The 21,293-nt window shown below is 36.0% G+C and overlaps 1 protein-coding gene across 1 annotated transcript in view; it reads left to right on the top strand.

The window, feature by feature from the left end:
- Nucleotides 1–21,293, top strand: part of SGCZ (sarcoglycan zeta) — a 484,691-nt gene that overhangs the window by 400,630 nt on the left and 62,768 nt on the right. Inside the window, exon 4 of the mRNA XM_054825539.1 lies at nt 12,379–12,466. Within this exon, the coding sequence (XP_054681514.1) occupies nt 12,379–12,466 (88 nt within the window). The remainder of the gene's footprint in view (nt 1–12,378; nt 12,467–21,293) is intronic.

Below are 21,293 nucleotides of genomic sequence, written 5' to 3'. Positions count from 1 at the left end.
AGTTCACTGTTAAATATTTTAATTTATTATAATGTTTCACATATAGCTTTTAGAGTGCATTTGGAAAACTTTTCCATAATTTTCATACATTCAAGCACTTTGACAGTTCTCAACCAAAGATTTTATTCTTTAGAGGAAGCATTCTCCGACAAGCATGAACCAAGTCTAAATTTTGTTAATTACCTTTGCTCAAAAGTCAGAGCTCAAAACACAAACCAGAACTTTTTTCACTGGTCTTTAGGATAAATGTGGGGGGAAAAAATTAGAGTCTTAAGTTTCACTGAAAATAACTAAGGTGCACTAGAATTATTTCACAGAGATTTTAATAAAGTTATAGAAGAATATTAATAAAATTATAATGGAAACTTAAGTATAATGGTTTGTACTGACCATTGCTGTAATATTCTGATACAGAATTACGTGGAACTGTTTGATCATCCCTTTACATTTAACAGAGCTTGATTAGTTGCCAGAAACACAACATAAAATATATAACCACTATTGTGCCAGTAATGAAGAAAAAAAATGCAAAAAGAATTCTTAATGATTTGTATGTCTGCATGTACATTGTTTTCCTTATGCAGAAGTATTGAGAAGTACTCAAACACTAATGAAAGCCTGAATGAGATCTTTTTGGCAGTTTAACACTGTTGCTAAGGAAATGCAAACATTTTTAATTTCCCATATTGCTCTATGAACTTGAATTTAAAAGAAATTCAGTCTTTAGAACTTTACTGATTAAATCTGGATGTTGCACAAGTGATCCAGGTCTGTGGCATATCCCATGTTCTTTTAATCTAAATGTCATCTGTGGAAAACTGCAAAGTCACAGAACTGTATTTTTTGTGGTCTCTGTCAGCGGAGGCAAATTTTCTTCAATATTTTAATAGCTACAGTGGAAAAGTGGTTGGTATGGAAAAGTTAGCCAGTTACTGAAACAAAAATAAATTCTGAATAGCTAGAGAGTAGAAAAGAGACAAATTGTTAATTATAGCCGTTGGAAAAGATCTGTGTTATTAAAAGGTGGCAATTATCTACAACTGCAAAGTTGACACTAGTGCTGTTCCCACTGGAAAATAATATGCTTCCCTGAAGGAGCATGTGCTGCCTCTTTCCCTGAACCATAATCCTCTCTACAGAATTTTATTTCCTCAATTTTGACCTTCAGAACAGGGCTGGTGATTTTTTTTTAGTCTGTGACTGGCTAATCTCAAAGCAGAGTTTCTAACAGAAAGGCAATTTATTGAACCGCCAAGTCATGTCCTAAAATAAAGGCGGGATGAATATCTCCTTTCCACAGATGACAAGTTTTAAAGGAGACATGAAACAAATTCTGAGCTCAGATATTGGCCAAGTTTGTGTCATACTAATGGCAAAGCTTCTTATTAAATGTTTTGCAAGGTTAAAGAATGTACAACAGCAAAACCTGAGGTAATACTTTTCAAGGTCACTTTCTAACTGTTGGTGTGTCAGAATTAAAGGTGAATACGTGAAGTGTAGGGGATGTTTGGTTTTTTTAGTCTTGAAATACTCTCTTCTGCCTGTTGTGTTCAAGATAATGTAAGGGGGTTTATCGATTCTTCATAACATATGGTGATAAAAGATATATACTTTATTAAAAAATAGTAATTCAGATGAAGATCTTGTAGTGGTTCTGCCTGGAGAACTGGAAAATAAAGACCATTCTGTCTTATTTATTACCTGTTTGCATACCTATTAAAAAATTGCGGAGACAGTACCAATCAAATAGGCATGAGGCATCTTAATTCCTTTTTATGTGAGCAATCTTTGTTAACAGAGAATTTTATTGTTTCTCACTGTGGGATAACCATACTCTCCTCCCTTGAGTGGGAAGAAAAGTTGCCAGCAGATGTCATTTTCCCTGGGAAATTCAGAGCAGCCCTAATCAGAGAATCAGGAACGGTGTGTAGTGAAAAAGGAGGAGGAAGAGCTTTTACAGGTGCAATATTGCCTAGGGAAGCCTAATGACCAAGAAGAGAAAAAGGTAAGAAATAAGAGACTGATCATTTCTTATGAGAAGATAGGAGACTTCTCGCACCCAAATACTTTTGGCCCTGAAAAGAAGACTCTGACTGACTAGGGAGTATGGAAAGGCGTAAGTCATGGTTCCATCATTAAAACAGAAGAGTTAAAAATTGGCTTCTCCTGCTCTCTTAAAACCAGAGTATGTGGAAATTTATCTGACTCTTTGGGCTAGACAGCCAAAAGTGAATTTTCTCAATAACACCACAGATGTTACTTTCGTGAAAGAAATTCTGCAAAGACATTTTTGGACTCAGTTCCTGTGCTTAGCAGCTGATAAGGTACATGCTGAGACCTTTGCCATAAATGTTGAAGTCCTCAGCCCTGGGATATCATGATCAAGATGTTTTCTGAACATTTAGAGAACTATACTTTTCATAGTAGTCATTACAAAAGATAATCAGTGGATTATCTGTAATTCCGGTAATTGCCGTTCTTATTCTTTTTCATGCCTTGATCAAAGCCTTGTTATACCTCATGCTAAACATCCATGGAATTGATAGTGCTTGCATCAAGCAAGTGCTATAATGAAGCCTGAAATCATCTAACAATTGATATAATAAGCAATGGGTACATGCAGGGGAAGCCCAGCAAAGTAACAATAATAATATCCCTTCTTTTCGGTAGGGTGTTTCAGAGTTCATTTGAGATATGTGTGCTTCTGGTTATTTAATACAGGAACAGCAGAGAGAACTAGCAATGCAGAAAGCATTGCCAAGGTAATTAGGATCCCAGCAGTGAGTGTTTCTTCCTGAAGGAAGGCTTATCAGGAAATATTAGCATTGTAGAAACTAAGATAGCTACATGAAGAAACAGGAAATACAGATAACCATTTCTGCCTTTTGCTATTGAAGCTGCTGCTAATGCTAGTGGCATCATTTAATCGTATAGGTTGCCACGACCTTAACTTTCTATAAAAGAATAAGTTTAATATTCACCTAAAATAAACCTTCTAACTAAACATGTTTAAAATTAATGACTGGTCTTGCATTACTTATGTGTATTATATTTTTGAATATATTCATTTTAATATGCACTAAATGGACTTTTAAATATTTTTTATTAATGTCAAATATTTCTTTCCTACTTGTATGTTCTACACTATTAATTCCAGATTTCTGCTACAATTTATGTATTTCTGAAATTCTATTTTGTACCTTAACCTTCCTTTAGAAGTTGTTTATCCTTCTTCAGCTTTAGAATCTGAAGAGTTCCATCACAGAAATCACAGTGAAATAAAACCTGGTGATGGAAATACTATTTCCATATAGTCCTTTGCTGGATGTCTGCAAGGCGCCACAAAAATGGAACCCAGAACCTATTGATATGCTGTAGAGTTCACATTTTTCAGAACTTCTATGTCAGATTTTCCATAGGATTATGTAAACATAATGGAATAAGCTTATATTGGCTATTTTTTCCATTTGTTATTTTTTTCATTTATCAACATGTGAAAATAATGTATATTTTGTGATATGCATCAAGTGAACAGAGGTTGACTCACTTTTCTCTGTCATAGACATCTCGGGAGCTAGGAATCTGGTAAAAGATTTACATATGTCCAGGTTATCATATCACTGACTACAGCATGTTTGTTGTTTGGTTTGTGGGTTTTTTCGCTCAGCTAGTGAATCTAAAATAAATGCAATTCAAATTCTGTAGAGAAATGCTCCCTCAATAGGGAATGGTGGGAAATTACTTTTAAATGTGTGAATGTAATTTGATTTGTATAAATTTTCCTGTAATGGCTGCAACCTCTTCCTGGAGTTAATAGCTGCTATATTTCAAGTTTTAGCACTTTCAGTTAAAAAGGCATGAGAAACACAGTCTTTCACTGTAATGGTATATCATGGTTGACACCTGCACACAAACAGGAACTGAAAGACTGCTTTCCAAGATTTAAAATAGCATAATGGACCCTTAGATTACTGTTGGGCTTAACTTTAATGGCAAAAATCCATTCAATAACTGATATACCCACACTGCAAGAAATGATGGCTTGAAAGGAGTGAAGTACAGTGATTCCACCTTTAATGTTTTGGCTTCAGATTTTAAGACTTGCATTGGTTTTCTACATTTGTCCTAATTAAAGTTTTCTGTGGACTTTGCAGCTCAGTAATATATAATTTTACTTGCTGTGTCACAAGCTTAATGACTAAGGAGTGAGCTTTAGGCGTTTAACAAGCTTTCTTTGAGTACATTTGTAGTCTTGTTTTATTTTTAGTTGGGATGTTTATATCTAAAGTCCATTTGAAATTTTGTTTGATGTTTAAATCAATTCCAGAAAAGTCACATCTTTTGTCTGCTGTTTAAATATCTGCTTCTGCTTTATCACTAAGTTTTTCTATGCATGACTGAATTCTGCTGTAATAAAATTTTCATGGTGCATTATATGAGGAAGTAAAACGAGGAGGTTATTTCTGTCTGGAGGTTATAGCCATGATCACTGTGCAGCTTTACCAGCTCATGTGGCTCTCCGGAGTGCTGTGTATGATTCTCATTGGCTACACCTATATTACTTTGGTAGGTATAACCAAGTTTGGGTTCAGATTTGCTGTGTCATGAAGCTGGATGATATCTGTGATTACATTTAGCATGTAAGAAGGCTGACGTGGAAACATAGCAGGGGTTGGGAACTAAGATAACATTCTTTGATGAACAAGAAATATCTGGGAAGTATGTTTCTTGGAACCTTTTCAATACCCTCAAGTATGATATTTCTTTCTGTATCAACTAGGGTGTATTTTTTTTCCAACTCTTTGCTTGTGCTTTGTAGACCTGTCTTCCACAGCTTTTAATTTCTTTGGTGAGTCAATTAAGTGAGGTATATTTCCCCCCTTGATTTGGAAAAATAGCGTTTAAATCTCACTGAAAATGTGGCTCTACATCAGTATTTGGGGTATTTTTTACCAAATCAGTTTTGACATAAAGTCAAATCTGCTACTCATTTTACCAGTGTGTTATATAAAAAAGTTGATTAATTATTCTTTTCTGCTTGCATTTGATGATAATTATATGTAAATCAGTCTTGTCATGGACAAATCAAATGCATTGACCTCATAGTTTCCTTGAATACTTTTCCAAACCTCCCTAATGTGCAAAACTGGTATGAAAAAAATACTGACTTTCAATAACATTTGGTGAATTTTTTAATGTCTCTGGAATGTTTCCTTAAAGCAAAAGTCCAAAGACATTTCTGGTGATTTTGCAATCAGCTTCCTGATTCTGAGCGTACTTATTAGGGATTAAATTGTGACTCTTAGGTTAGAAAGAACAATTGGGCAGGAAAAAATAACAGTAAAATCTAGTGTGAAACTTTCTTTTGTGAGTGAAGGAATCTAGAAAAATAGGTAATGTATCCAATTTAATTGAGTCAATACTTGTATTAACTCCTCTCAATTCAGAATTGTCCAGGAATAACTTGGTCAATAAATTATTCTCCTCTCCCAATTTGAAGTACCCCTATGTTGGGGACCCTACTGTCCTGACAGCTTGAGAAGATTCTTGGAATATTCTTGAGAATATTCTTGGAAAAACTGAATGTAGGTAAATATTAATAAATAAGAATATTAGAAATATTCCTGGAAAGAATATCTTGGGAATACTCTGATGAAGAATATTATTCATTTGTATTTTGACAGTCTCAAGCTCTTACAAACTTCCAGCAGTTTTAATAGAGACTTCAATCTTTTTAAGTACTCAAGAGCTCAGCAATTGTTGGCATTTGTAGGTCTGTTTTTTCCAAATCTTCCCTTATTCAAGTTCCTTCGTGTTTGTTTAGGGCTAATAATAAAGTTAATGATAGAAAGGTTGGCTCTGAGACTCCTAGCCTTATGGATGTGTGGTTTGTTTAGTCCTTGGAGCTTTTTCTTCCACCTCTATTACTACCTCCACATTTGCAAGGAAGGTCGCTAAGAAACGTGCTGATGTTCTGGTTCTGGACAATGGGTAAACAGCTCTCCAGCCCCTCACAGCTCCTTTGCTCTGCTTTCTGTCCTTCTGTCCTTCGTATTCTGCTTCCAAACTTTTTGCACTTAATTCCTCCAAGGCAGTCTTCACACTTGTCCCTCATTTGCCTGAGCTGCAGTTGCCCATGTAGTTATTGCAAAACTACTCAGTTGCTCTTTGACTCCCTTGGGCTGCTGGACTGACCAGAAGACTCAGTATTTTCTATTTCTTTCAGTTCCCATTTTGTTGCTATGGTGTGGCCAAATAACTCACGCATCGTTGGTGCTTCTATCTGGGTCATTGACAGACACAGTTGATGAACTTGTTCACTGTCACCCAACAGCATGAGCCTCTAAAGCAGTAGACAAACCGTGGTGCTATGCAGCAGTGGGGAAACACGTTCCTTATCTTTGTTAAAGTCTTGCAATGCACAGCCACTGTGTGGTTGGATATGGGACATGCCATGGTGAGGTTCTCAGCAAACCAAAGTCTAAGACAGGTCTGTTGAAAAAAGCCCTGTAAGGAAATGTCCTGCCATAACCATATTAGCTGCCCATGCTGGGGATTGCCTCAAATAAGAGTAGCATATAGGCTTACATCCTCTCTCAAACTGCCAACAGATAGAGTTGGCAGATCTAAAATCGTGCCTCCTTATTGCATTATTTTTACATCTGTATGACACTGTGTGGAGGTCCAGAAACCTGAAGTGGTGTGCTTGCCCAAGCACAGGAATCAAATCATGAGAGCGCGCTAGTGCTTGCACTGTAAGCTGTGATATACATATTGCCACTATTCCTAAAAATGTCAAAGTGGGTGTTTAATTAACTGTGTTCTGAGCATAAGTCTGGGATTATATTTACTTATACAGTGTACCATCTTACCTAGAATAAACTAATGTATTAAACTAACTGGAATTAAATTGCTCCATTTAAACTTTCTAATTTAAAGGGTACATTTTGGAAATACTGAGCTTATTAGCTGGGAATGGTGTACAAAAGGCATGAAATTTGTGCAAAATATGTTAAAAATAATTGAACCATCTGTAAAAAATGAGAGTTTTGCTATGATTACTCATGCAAAATATTTTTTGGTAAAATTACTTTATAAAGCAATCTATTGGTCTTTTATATACTTACAGTATATCTGCTCATCTAATTCTAAAAATAACAGTTTATATTTATTAGTACTGCAATGTGATCCTTACACAAAAAAACCCACAACCCAGCCTTTTTTTAATCCAGAATTTCCATTGTATTTATAACTGGATTCAGATTCAAGAAAGTTTTTTAAAATATCCCCTAAATGCATTTGTTTATTTTTCTCTTTATGAATCCCTGCTGCAAACCTGTTTCAGATAAGAAGTTACTATAGTAACATCATGTTCATCTGGTTTTCCTTTAATACACTGCTGAAAATCTTGAAGTTGTAACATTTTGGGTGTTATAACAAGAGTTATCTCATACAGTATCATGACCATGATCTAGTTCTCGAGTTCCTTGTATCTGTGAGGGAGCAGCAAGGGCTGACTGCTCCCAAGGGTGACAAACCTGCCAGGAGGGGTTCAAATGGGCCTGGACTGAAATGGGCCCCCCCAGGGCTGGGGGAGGCCCCGGGGAGGTTGGGCAGGGCCAGTAAGGGCTGGTGGTGCCCTCATGGCCCTGAGAGCATCCCTCTACAACATTTTAGTTATTAGCATACTGTTATTACTAAAATCTCTATGTAACTGTAAGAATGTTCTTATTATGTTGCTTTTTGTTATCTACAGCATAATTTTTGAAATGACATCAGTAATCATTTCCTACCTCTTTTCTGAAGACCATATTAACATAGCAGTACAGAAATAGAAAGTTCAAGTGTTCTGTTAATGAGAAGGTGTATATATAGCTTAGTACACTTCATATAAAATTATGTCTGTGTTTTTTTAAAAGAAATTATTAACAAATTACTGTTATCAAGACATTTCTGTGTCAGTGTGTCATGCATCAGATATAAAGGATTATACTTCAGTACAGAATTTAAATCAGGAGAAATTATATTTGGGGTGAAAAGTTCTTACTCTGATACATGTGATTCATTAAGGATTGGGGAAAACCACATAAAGTTGCATTCCCCAAATGAAAAAAATTCTTTTGCCTCAGACGTTTTTGTTTAAAAGGTTTAGCTTAAAAAAAAACCAAAAAAAACCCAAACCCAACAACAACCCAACCTGAGATTCACTATTTTATTTTGCACAGATGAAGAATGTTCCCTATTAAGATAACTGAATTCAGAAATCATTTCCAGAAAAAAGAAAACTGACATAATTCCACTGTCTGAAATTCTTTCTTCTTTTTGTTTTTTCACGTTTGCAAAGCAAGCTTTCATTGTCCTGTAAATGGACAGCATAGCTGAAGGAAAGCAATTTTCCACTAAGGAACTAGCTGCCACTGGTGTGTGTGAAGAGTTCTTAGAAAATCATCACATGAACAGTATGACTTGTTCCACTTAAAGATTTTTCACTGGCTTTGCAGTATACATGAAAGTATTCCTGTAAATGCTTAACAAATACAGGTAATCTCAGAGCAAATTTATATAGCACACTAACTGCTCTGCTTAATTCATCACATATTCTGGCAGTTTCAGTTAGAATTATAAGGAGTGGGAGAGAAGCCATGGTTGTATGTGTGCTATGAAAAATGAAGAAACAGGAGGGCAAGATCTGAATTTCCATGACAAAAAAAGGAAGGAAAAAAGTTGACTCTCCAGTTACATATTTCTGCATGTGCTTTTTATGGAGGAAGATTTCATAATATAGATTTCAGATTGTAGTACTGGATTTTAGGGACTACTTTGCTCCAAGATCAAATAATACCAGTAATCCGAAAGTGGTCTTAAGTTTCCTGTACCTCAGGAAACTCCCTGTTGAAGTGTCCCATACCACAAGTTCAGGCAGCAAGAACGGATTCCAAACTCAGGGAACTGGGGCTGCAAGTATGGGCATGGCCTTTTCCAGGGGTAGAAAGTTTGGGATGGGCAAGAGACCTGCCTTTTTTTTTTTTTTTTTTTCCCCCTCATACGTTCAGATTAACTCAGTGTCAAGAAATAATATTAGGTGATGAAGGACTTCTTCAAGAATGGTCCTTGAAGTTGCTCATGGTAACTTTTACGCTGCATATTCTAAATATGGAGCATGTGTGTTCCTGAAATTCATAACACAGAGCTACAAAAACCCGTGGAACTCATTTTGTAGCACTACATTATTATATGTAAGGTAATATGTTCTTTGTGCTCACTTCTAAATGGAAGATCTGATATATAGCTATATAATGTCAGCAACAGAAGTAATAGATCTTTGCCCCTTTTTTCATGTGTAGTTTTTTGTCAGGTATAATCTAAAGGCTTTTTCATTAAATAAATACGCAAAAATTATTTACTAATATACCAATCTGGCTTTTTTTATACTTTATCAGCTGTTGGGTGACCTCAGCCTAGAAAATTATATCAAGAAAGTAACTATGAATATTCATAGGCTTGTCTGACTTCAGAACAAATCTTCTTTACCTCCAAATACTTCCACAGTATTTGGAAAGCTTAATTCATCTTTTTTTTCTTTTTCTATTCTTTGTGTTTATATATTCATCAAAACATTTTTTTAAATTTCCAATTTCCAGGAAAACAGTGTGATGACATACTTCTAATTCCTTTCTGACATCTGAATATAAAGTATTGTCTATTAAATTACAAGCTGAAGTTCACATGACAAGAGTAGCAGATATGGTGACCCAGAGAGAAAATTATCCAACATTTTTATGCTGTAGATATACACTAATTCATATTGATATGACTGACACTCATCTCACTTTATACTCATCTTGCAGATCTATAATTCCAGTTATTTCAGCTAAGTCTGAGTTGCTAACTCCTCTGAGTAGACTGCCTTTGAATGCCTTGAACCTCAGTCTTTGGGCACTTCCTGTGGAAAACAGAGGTGCAGGTAAACAGCACAGGTAGACAAAATGCTGGACTGCTTAAATTGCTAGGAGTTTTGCCACTGGCTTTTCTTTGGTCCAGAATTTAAGCTTGCAGCTATATATTTGACATCCAGGAACTAAGGAATATAGATTTAAGTTCTTAACTTCTTCATTCCTCTTTTTATCTTTTAAATAAGACAAGGAAAGGAGAAGAACGAAGGCTTGGCTCGCCTAATCTTTCATTATCCTGTACTTGAGAATTTGATGCCCAAGGTCTTTATTTACAATTAGAGCATGAGCACAGTAAATCTCAGAGGCAGATTTTAGCCTGAGAATCTTGTTAAGTGTTTTCCTAAGGTAAAAGGAAAGAAGCCTTCAGATCAGACTATGAACAGCATTTGGAAGAGTAAGTTACCAAACCCTTAGCTGAGCAGGCAAAAATAGGCATGGCAGTACCTTCCCTTGCTAAGGGTGAGATTATTCTGAGAAGACTCTTCTCCAAATACTGACTAAGCAAAAGTGAAAAGGGCTCCTTAAAAATATGCTTTGGCCATACAACTGTCTATCAGGACAACCGCCTTTCCCAGAGCAGCAGTTGCCTGGACTAATGATCTTCAAAGGACCATAAGGAAAGTGGAAATCAAATCAGGTGTTGAGAAAAAGGTCCTTAGCAGCTGCTTTTGTTGCCAGAAGCTCCCTTGATTGCATCACATGTTTTGCTCAAACCAGTCACACTGAACACAGTGTCTCACTGATAATTTTAGCTTTTTATCTAGAAAGATGGACAAGCCAAACAGTGACTTTCATCTGCCAGATTCTGTGATGCAGAGCTAATTGGCAGGATGTTAGAGAGGTCATAGCATGGTCCAGTGAGAGACGAAGCACACCTGAACTCTTAGAAATTAGCTCAGAATAATTTCAGACTTCCCAGGGAACTGAGTATCATTTAAAGTTAATAATCACAGTGAAAACAACTGGGAAAAGTGTTTCTTGAAGAGGAAAGCCCTGGATTCAAAGGAAAGGATTGTAGGGTATAAAAAATTTAAGTGCAAACCTAATGCATCACTCAGGTAAAAATAAATTTGTATATATGGCTCCTTAACTCTTTTCCTTCTCTTCTTAAAAAGCTTTCAAGAACAGGAAGAACCAACATATTAAGTGACACATACACACACACGTGATGTCCATCAAACCTAATACTCTCAATCCAGGAATGACTGATAATGGATGCTCAGGGAAGAATCTAAAAATACAATGAAGATATAATTTTAAGAAATATTTTCCTAGCCCTTAGTCATTCCTACCCAAAGCACTTCCCCAGATGTTTCTGTCCAGTGTCTTACTGGCATTGGATAAATTTACTTAAGCATAGGTAAGTGCTAACAAACTGCCAGGAGCATTAATGTACCCGTGGTCTCACTGCAAGCTTCAGGGGAAGGAAGAGCAGTGTGGTAGCAGGTGAGTCCAGGGAGGAAAGTACCTCTCTGCAGTAGCAGTAGCGGCCACCATCCTAATTTTCCCTCCCCTCATGCACTCACCCTCCCCTTTTTTTTTTTAAGCCTGATTTCTCTTGCAGCTCTGTTGAAGCTCCTCCCCTTTCCCATGCATCTGTCCTTTCCCTGTGGGAGTGGATCCGGCTCCTCATTCTTCAAGAAGCAAAATTCAATTCTGTCTTCATTTCTGAGATTCCTTAAGCTGGCTTTGGAGACAGGATATGCCTACACATATATGTGTAAACATTCCTCAAAAGCTTAAACCTAATAGGATGCTGATAGCAATGTAGTCGTGCTGCAAACTGACTCCAAAAATGTTAAGACGCTACTTAACATCATACAACGTTTGTCTTCATGTTACATCAGTTTGATCACTAATAGTACCTGTCAGGTACTGTTGGTGGTGGGTCAGGGTTGTCTGTTATAAGACCTCACCTTCCAGTGCTCTCTTTGCTTTTTGAAAATAATTATACCGTTTACATTCAAAAAAATGCATGGCTGTGTTTGTGAGGTTTTACCAAGTTCAATCCACATACTATAGGTTGTACAGATTAACAGAATAATGTAGTATACTGTCCATTAGGTACTTAGAAAAGTGTATGATAGCAATATATGGAAAAGGCTAAAGAAACAGGTTTGTGTTAATGCTTTTTGAATTTGTAACTTTGTAATATCCTCAGGAAATAAAGCCCAATTTATATAAAGTAAATTCCACTCTGGTTTCTAAAGCAGGGATTCTATGCACAGAGGTTTTAATCTTAAAATAGTATTCTTGTTATTCATTTATATAAAAATTTGACTTATAAAATACTTCATTAAATTATTAGAAAGGCTGTAATATTTGACACAATTCCCCTCTCAGCATGCATGTTTATATTTAGTTCTAACTTAATTCTACCTCAATTTTTTGTTCTCTCATTTATTGTCTTATACATGTTTCCCAGGATAGCCCACTGGTCTTACAGTCTGACAGAAATGTAACAGTGAATGCAAGAAATCACATGGGACAGTTAACTGGACAACTGACAGTAGGTGAGTGTTCTTTATTGACTGTTATGTATATCAGTTTAGCTTTATTAATAGGTTTCATTAATTAACATCGAAGGTAAAATATTGCTGAATAGTCAGGAAAAAATCTCATCGCCATACTTAAAGAAAAAAACAATGCATACAATGGATCACAAGAGCATGATTTAGCATTAGCTGAAGGCAGAGAAAGTAGAAATGCCTCAAAATAGTTAAAACATAGCTTAATGTAAAATTATTATTTTTGAGACAGTTGTAACAAAACAAGCTAAAAAAAAAAACCTCAGCAAAACATGTTTCAACAACAATTTCAGCGGGAAAATAACCATCATTTTCTTACAAGTTCTGTCAGTCTTCCATTACTTTAGTGGGAATTGGTTTGTTCCCATTACTCTTGTAATGTATTTGTATCAGCATACATTGAAAACAGTTGGAGTACAGACTGTAAAATAATAGGCCAAAACAAAAATCCAAATACTTTCGTAGTCACTACAAAATTTGAATGGAAAACAATCATAGTGCCAGTCATTCATTAAAATGGAGTCTGATATTTTGCAAAGTATAAAATATAGCACATCACAGTTCCAAATGAAATGGAAATAAAAAATCATCAACTTATCTGTTCCACTTTTCATGTATTTTTCCCTGTTTTTATTAAGTTCACCATGTTATACAGTTTGTAGCACAAATCATATTTATTGTGTCAGTAAATATGCAGTAATATGTTTTATATTTTCAGTACTAGAACAGTAATGAAGATATTCATTGCTTTTTAAGAATACTGGCCAAAAAAAATCAGTACAAAGTAATGTTCTAGATGTTTTAGGAAACAATATATATTGACTGGGAATGGGATGAAAAATATACAAACGTATATGTATAAGATACTAACATATATATAAATTTGAAGAGACACCCCTTAGACTCCACGTCTTTTCATTTTTTTCACTTCTGGATTAAGCTGTGTTTCGTCCACTCTTTTTCCTCATGTGCTGAGGATATGTTCACAAATAGTTTTAAGTTAAACTCTAGTTGTAACCTACTCTGGGCTTTCATACTGGCTGGAGATGGTGGCTTCAAGTTGTAAAAAATCTTTGGCATGTGCATACAGAGTGACACACCATCTGCACTGATTTCCCTGAATGACCACATCAAATGAGTGTGCAAAGGTAACCAGACTTGCTAGCAGATACAGATGAGGCAAATTAAGCTAACACCTGTTCTGGCCATATTGTACTTGCCCAGTGTATTTATGGAATGCAGTTCTGTTTCATCTAGTAGCTGTATTATTAAAACCTTCCACTTCAGCTGGGGACTGCTAAGAGGTGAGTTGCCCATGGCAAACATTGACATTGGCTGAAATAGATATGATATTCTGACTGCTGACACCGTGCCTGCTACGTGAATCCAGCACTGCAAATGTATGTGAGTGTGTCGAGACTGACCTACTTAAAGGCATGATACTAGAAAGTTAATATTGTAAAAATGTAAAGGCCTGAAGAAAACATGTGTTCTTATGTTACCATCATTAGAGTGAACACCTGTAAGCTTCTTGGTGTGCAGCTGGTGTAGAGTGTCTGGAGAGTGGCAGTTTGCTAAATTGCAATATTGTATTTACATTATTTCTTATTCTTTATCTTGCTCTTTCATAATGGCTATAAGGCTTTTATTCTTTCCTATATTAATAGAAAAATCTGCTGCTTTATATTTTAGAAATTTCTCATACAGTACTGAATACATATTAAAATATTCCTTATTTTCTTATTTATTATTTAGTATTTCTTACTTAGTATAGGTACTCATAACTACCAGTACAATCACAGTAGAAGCCTGAACATTCTACTCTTGGAAATCAAAGAAATTAACAGGCACCTAAAAGTCAAAATGCATTATTCCTGCCCCCCTTCCAAAACTTTTTGTTGTGTAAGGAAGAGCAGATAAAGACAAATTCTTGATTTTTATGTAGGTAAAAGCACGGAAATATCTGCTGAGAGAAGGGAGGGGGACTTTCCTGTACCAGGTTTGCTGACATCAGAAAATATTTTTTCCTGTTAGCTGTAAATATGCTCTGAAAAGTCCCTGCCTTCAAAAATACTCTTTGTCCCTTCACTGGTGACATGTGCTGAAGCAGCTGTATATGTGGCTGCCCAGTGAAAGGGATGAAAATAAACAGTGGAGGAAGCATTGAGGAGAAATACTTTTAAACTACAGAAAAAGCAAACTATTATGCCTTGGGGGAAAAAAATCTAGTTAAAACTTTGAAATGTTCTTATCTGTTAACTTCTTTAAAAAGTTGAATAATAATATTAATAATAATACACATTTATGTGCATATCAGGAGCATTCTTAAAAGAAAGAAGGATGCCCATGCATTCAAATGGATGATAATGCACTTCCTATACATGTGCTATCATTGGCATTTTATTTGTATCTCACAGGACGTACGTGATGTTACAAGGCAATAAATAGGTTGGTCTCGTCTTTGAGGTTCAAACTGCTGTCGTTGGTCATGTCAAATTTTAGGACAACTAAAAATTTTTTCTGTGGTATTTGGAATTGTGCCATGCAAGACTAAGACAGCCTTAAGAGCATCTAATGAAAACTGTTAATGGAGGACAGATTAGTGTAAAGAAGCGTGGGTGGGGCTGGGAGGAAGAACACTGTATGGTCACACAGGGAGAGGGAAAAACTTGAGTGAAAGTCTTTATAAGGTACTCAGTTCTATGAAAGCAATTGCTTTTGTAATCACTGTAGTGCAGTAGGATTATGAATATTGTTAAGAAGACATGTTGTAAAAACAAAGTCAGATAAATGAGTTATCCATTTCTCGCATTCTCTGCGTTTGTATTCCTTAACTAAAATACAGACTGAAAAAACTCCAATTTTGGTCCTTAAAAGCACTTTAATGTGTGGAAATCAAAAATGCGGGCAATTCACTTCTTCGCCATATCTAGATGAATTAGTAGTCCAGCTTTTGCAGTGCTGTACAAACAGGAGTATTTCATATTGAACTTCATACTGAATATGTAATAGCCTAAAACCTTCTTTGGGGGCATTTGATTATTAATCATGCTCTTCTCATTGTAGCAAAGGTTTTTAACTTATACTTAACTCACTCCCTCTTCCTTTTCTAGTCCACAGTTCTGAACACAGAATCTGTAATTTCTGTGCTAAATTACTTGCATCGCTTACATTTTTTTCAGATGTTTTCCTTGAATGGAATCTTCTGTTGAAAATTACTCTGTTGTCTAATATTTTCCCTTGTTTTAACTCAGTTACTTGTCGATTCAGAGAATATGTAGATAACTTACACAGCATAATATTATACATTCTGCATGTACAAATTTTACAGTATAATGTTTCTTACCTAAGTTTTATAGCCCGCTAAACACTCTTTCCAAGTATAGGAACATAAACAATTCATCAGGAGGTGAAAATCAGGCAGCTCATCTGCTAGCCTGTGGTATAAATCCATTGCCAGATCTTTTAAACGAAGGTAAATGTGAGATAACTAGCCCTTTCTAAGTACGGGTTAGCTAGCTGGTACTTAACTGCAGAGTTAAAGGACCTCTTTCAGCTTCAGAGTCACTGCAGAAGGTATGACAGAGTGGTGCCTGAGAGCCCATATGGCTTTACATCTCCTCCTGGCAAAGTGTGCGAGATGAGCCAAGAGGCAGTCTGAAAGCGAGCCATCTTGCTCATAATGGTTGAAATGTCCAGCTGGAATCTGAGTCTCATCCCTTCTCATAATTTACAGTGCAATGCGACGTTGTCTCTATTTCTGTCTGTCTAATCCCTGGAAAAGGCTTTTTACAAACCATCTGCGCTATAACAGGTTTTGTAATAGGAACTCACGTAAAATATATTCAGATATACTCTTAATGATTTTGGCTAAGCTATCATGAGAATTATTTTATTATCTTGAAGTGCGGCATTAGGAAAATGTGAAGCTCTGAAAACTGGTCAAACCTTCAACCTCTTTGCCAGCACTTTGATGGGTCTGCCAAAGTAGGCTTTTAAAAATTAACATGTTATTTATTTGAAATTCATCCATATTTCTCCTGCAGTTCTCTGTTTAAGACATCTTCCAATAATAGAAAGCCTCTCAACTTGTTTGTTTTGATTCAGCATCAAGAGATGGTAATAGTTAACGGACTAGTAAAAAACAGTTGCAAACGACTGTTTTTCTAGTTTTTATTTCTATTTCAATTGTAAATTAGTTGCTTAACTCTGTGTTAATCTGAATATGTACCTTTGACATTCAGCAGTGGTGAACTTAGGCTCTTGTGACTAGGTCTTGCATTAACTGGATTGAAAAATAATACTTTTTTATATATCCATTGCATAATTAACTCACAAAACTATTAAATATACTTGGTATCATTAACCATTTCCAATCCACTTTGTGCTTGGGTAACGATCTCTTTCAAAGGGAGAGATACTTTACACACTACTTCAGATTGCTTTTATTCATTTAGGTACATTTTCAATTTTCAAGCAATCTCTTTCATATAATTATGATATTCTTGTTATACGTTATGTGCAGCCATAACACTACATTGCTGTTTAATATTTGAAATACTCTAAGTATAAAATATATCTTACATCTCCCATATGAATTGCCATATGAAAACTGTGCTATAAAAATAAAGAGTAGTAAGCTATTTCTTCGGTCGTTTATTAGGACCAAGTGGTAATCTTTTCTGGTAGATACGCCATTATTTAACCTGAAACATCCTTCCTGAAAAATAAGAGCATATCGTGTCAGTTGATATGTCAAGAATTAAAAATTCCCTCATGAATACACACAAATGCAAGCAGCAGTAGGACAATAATTAAATTCTGTGCAATTTCTGTGTGGTTATTTCACGGTCCAAGTGCTTGTACATTGTTGGTTCTAAACAGCTGTAGCAAAGGTCTATGCTGTGGATGTAAGATCCCTTGCTTTAAGTTTTATCAACCTCACTAGTGTGTTCTACATAATCTTCTTTGAATCTTAAAAATAATCACTTTTTGTTAAATTATTTAAACGCTACATTGGTACTTCCAGAACTGGGATGTCAAGAACTCTTCCTCTTATTTCTGCATTCAGTATATTTTTTTCCTTTTTTCTGCCTTCTTCAGACTCTAAAAGTTTTCGATATTTGAGTTTTGATACATGTTTTCTTCTTTTTGTTTTCTTTCCCTCAGTCTGAGCTCAGGAAGATTATTTCTACCTAGGACACAAGGTACAGCTTGTGTTAGTTCGTATCTGAAGTTGTATTGATCTAATGTGGAGAGCACCTTTTGCTGTCTGTAACTGACAGACAAAAAGAAAAACATACTTTGTACTTTTATAACTAGTCTGATACTTCTCTCTATAATAGACAAAATGCATGCAGGTTATTTTGTCTCTCTTTTTCTAAGTTTATTCATCATCTGTGTTTGGAAGGAATTTTGAGGTCCAGTACCTGCTTTTTGATGTGTTTTTATTTCCATAATCTAGAGCTTGTTTGGAAAGGACAAGCACATGGAGGAAAAGATGCCTTTACAAAGTTAGAATATGTATTCCTAAGTTTGACCTTTTGAAATCCTCCAAGGTGTATGCAGCTACTGGGCAGTCTGCTTTATTTTTCCTTCTGCAACTGCTCAAATTTTCTTGTGTATATTCACTATAAATCTTAATTTTCCTTGAGCTGCTGTTATGAAATTGGACACTTGGAATTGGATGTCTAGATGTGGCACTTAGGGACATGGTTTAGTGGTGGACTTGGCAGTGTTAGTGTAGCGGTTGGACTCAATGATCTTAAAGGTCTTTTCCAACCTAAACGATTCTATGATTCTATGATTTTTTTCTTTTACATGTGGAAAAGATATGAGGCTGTGTCAGAAGAAGTTCAGATTGGAGTTTAGGAAAAGGTTCTTCACTGAGAGAGTGGTCGGTCACTGGAACATGGTCCCCCAGGGAAGTGGTCACAGCACCAAGCCTGTCAGGCTTCAAGGGGCACCTGGACAATGCTCTCAGCCTTATGGTTTAGTTTTAGGTAGTCCTGCAAGGAGCAGGGAGTTGGACTCCATGATCCTAATCAGGCCCTTCCAACTCAAGATATTATACGATTCTGATTCTTTTGAAGGGGTACAGAATAAATCCATAGAGGAAAGGAAAGAGGAACAAGTAGCAGTTCTTCCTCAGACAGCTTGCTGGAAGGCAGGCTTCAAGTGAAGTGTCAGGTCCCAGCTGCTGACAATTGGTGCTGGCAGGAATAGCCGGGCGCGGGGAGGACCGGCTGCATGCTGGCTTCCCGCAGGACAACCTTTGGAAAAGCAGCAGCCACAGGCCTCTTTTCTCATGAGAGGGAAATAGTTAATCTTCTGCACCCACTGTCACTTTAGAGAAGATGGGAAAAGGATGAAAGGGAATGCTAAATCAGTGACTTCCAGGCTGTGATGGTGGAGGGGGGAGCAAGAGTGCAGCGGTGACCCTGTGCAGAGGGATGTCTCCTGCACTAGGTATGAGCCTCAGCTTGGTGCCTTAGTATTTCATCTCAATGCTAACTTTGACTCCAGAGCATCTGTAGTGAGACTGGGCATACGCTGAAGTAGATTTCAATTATTAACAGCTACTTTGCCAGCAGTACAGCAGTCCTCCATTTACCTTTCTGCTTTATAGACCTTTTTATTTTACCTCATTATATTTTAAATGAAAGTCTGGATGTTGTCACTATTTCTACAAAATTTGCACTGAAAACTAGGAAAAAGGATATTCTGTTTAAGTTCGCAAATATTTTATCCTCAATATTATCATTTTTTCCCCTGTACCATACAAGAGGACATGGAACTCCAAGCAGTGGTTGGATTTAATTGTAGAAGTAGAGTCTGAGTGGGAAGAGGTCATTAGTGGTTTGCATGGTGCTACAGAAATGTTAGTGTTTAAACATTAATCCATTGCCATCTGTCCTGCTGTTGTTACCCACGTGCTGTTGGCCAACACAGATAGCATAGCTACTACCCAAATGTTCAGAGCAGGGAAGGAGAAATTATTTCCTTTTGTAGGAGAGAGATCCCAAAAGTCAAAGAAATAGACATTATTCTGACGTATTTTAATAGGTTTTGAGGGATACAGCATACATCTTCAAAACATGGTTCTAATTCTTTGTCTTTTGCTTTATCAACTGCTAATACTTCATTTAACTGCAAAAACAGGTGCTGTGTATGTATTGTGACGTTCACAAGGCTGCTGCTGGGTGCTAAGCATTATTAAATTACCTACAGCATCTGGCCCTTTAGTAAGTCCCTGACAGGACATTAAGATTTTTTTTTTACCTCCTTTTTTTCCCTGATGTTCAGACAGCTCATTAATATTGGTAAGAATATATTATTCTAATAGGAGTGGCTTAGTTGAAGGACAAAATAAGGGCAAATAAATAAGAAGCTTTTTTTTCACTTAAATAAAAAAACATAATTAAAAAAAGAGAGAAGAGCAGTGAGACCTTTTTGATGTTCTCCTTTACTTCAGAGCTACAGAGAACACTTGGAAGAAGAAACTCAACAGCATGCTGCTGCTGTTGAAGATGTTGAAGTGACAGCAAAGAGATTTATCAAAAATATGAGTGAAAAGTAATTTGATTGTAGACTTAGAGTATTTATTCAGCTAAGTTATCTTTAAAAAGTCTGGGTTCTATCAGTTATCTTACTGAGCCAGCTGTGGGAAATTAGCCTGTTTCTATAAGTGAAAGACATTTTTGCAAGTGGATAGTCAGGCTTCGAAACATTTGTCTGTTTGTCCATGAAAGTTATTTGTCCGTACGAGATCATGAGCCTCTTAGATCACAAGTTCTAGTTCATAGCTATTAGATGACTAGTATTAAAAAAATAAATAAAACCTCTTCTATTTCCTAGAATTTCCTCTCACATCTTTGGACTGTCAGAAATTGCATCTCGCTGTTATGTTGCAATTATTGTGAGTTTTTAAAAACACTAATGTCAAAGTTTACTTTCTGTTTATTGCACTGCTTTGTCTGAGTCTAATAAAAATATGCAGTTCCAAAACCAACTTCAATGTATAACACTGAAGCTTTAATAACATCTTGCAGAATACCAGTTAATATCCATAACTAGAACATAGCTGGTTTGTTGTGCTTATTTATCAAGATAATTATGTTTATTTGCCTTTTACTTATTTTGCCTCCATTCTGTATGGAGTTTCAAATTTCATATTATGCCAATACTAGAGGTGTTTAATTGTGCCATTTATAGATGGGCAGAGCTGTCTTGATGTAATTTGTCTCAGGCATGTACAGGACATTTAAATGTGTATTAAATATGCATTTTTAAAATTTCTATAAGACATAAATATATCTCTGAAAATACTTTCTTTTTCCTTAGGTTATTCTTAGGGTGATAAATATTGCAGTTGCAGCTGAATTATGAACAGATGACACTGAATTAATGATTAGCGGAATATTTTAAAATTTCAACTAGGTTTCTTCCTGTGAAAAAAAGCATTCCATAAGTCTGAAATTAATTAATCACTGGGAATAGTTACTACTGAATGGCTAACATCAGTTATAGATCAAAATAATACAGAGTGAGCATTTTTTCCAAATCAAAATTAAAGACTACGTTTCCCTTATAATAATTTATTCCAACATTAGAGTCTCAAAACTTCATGAGTTTCCTTTTCTGGTGTTTTGTTTGAAGAAGCTGTTTTGTTGCTCTTCTCTCACATGTATTACCAAGGCACCTGGACTCTTTACCACCTAAAAGTTGTCAGACACTAAAAGCTTCCTACCCATTTTGCTTCTGGAATGGAAGAAGTGGTTTTCTACTATGGAAAAGGGCGACAGGGTGGTTT

This window comes from Grus americana, chromosome 4, assembly GCF_028858705.1.
Source record: "Grus americana isolate bGruAme1 chromosome 4, bGruAme1.mat, whole genome shotgun sequence".
NCBI classification, from domain to species: domain Eukaryota; kingdom Metazoa; phylum Chordata; class Aves; order Gruiformes; family Gruidae; genus Grus; species Grus americana.
Note: the sequence above shows the minus strand (reverse complement) of the source record. Positions and strands in the feature narration are given on the sequence as shown.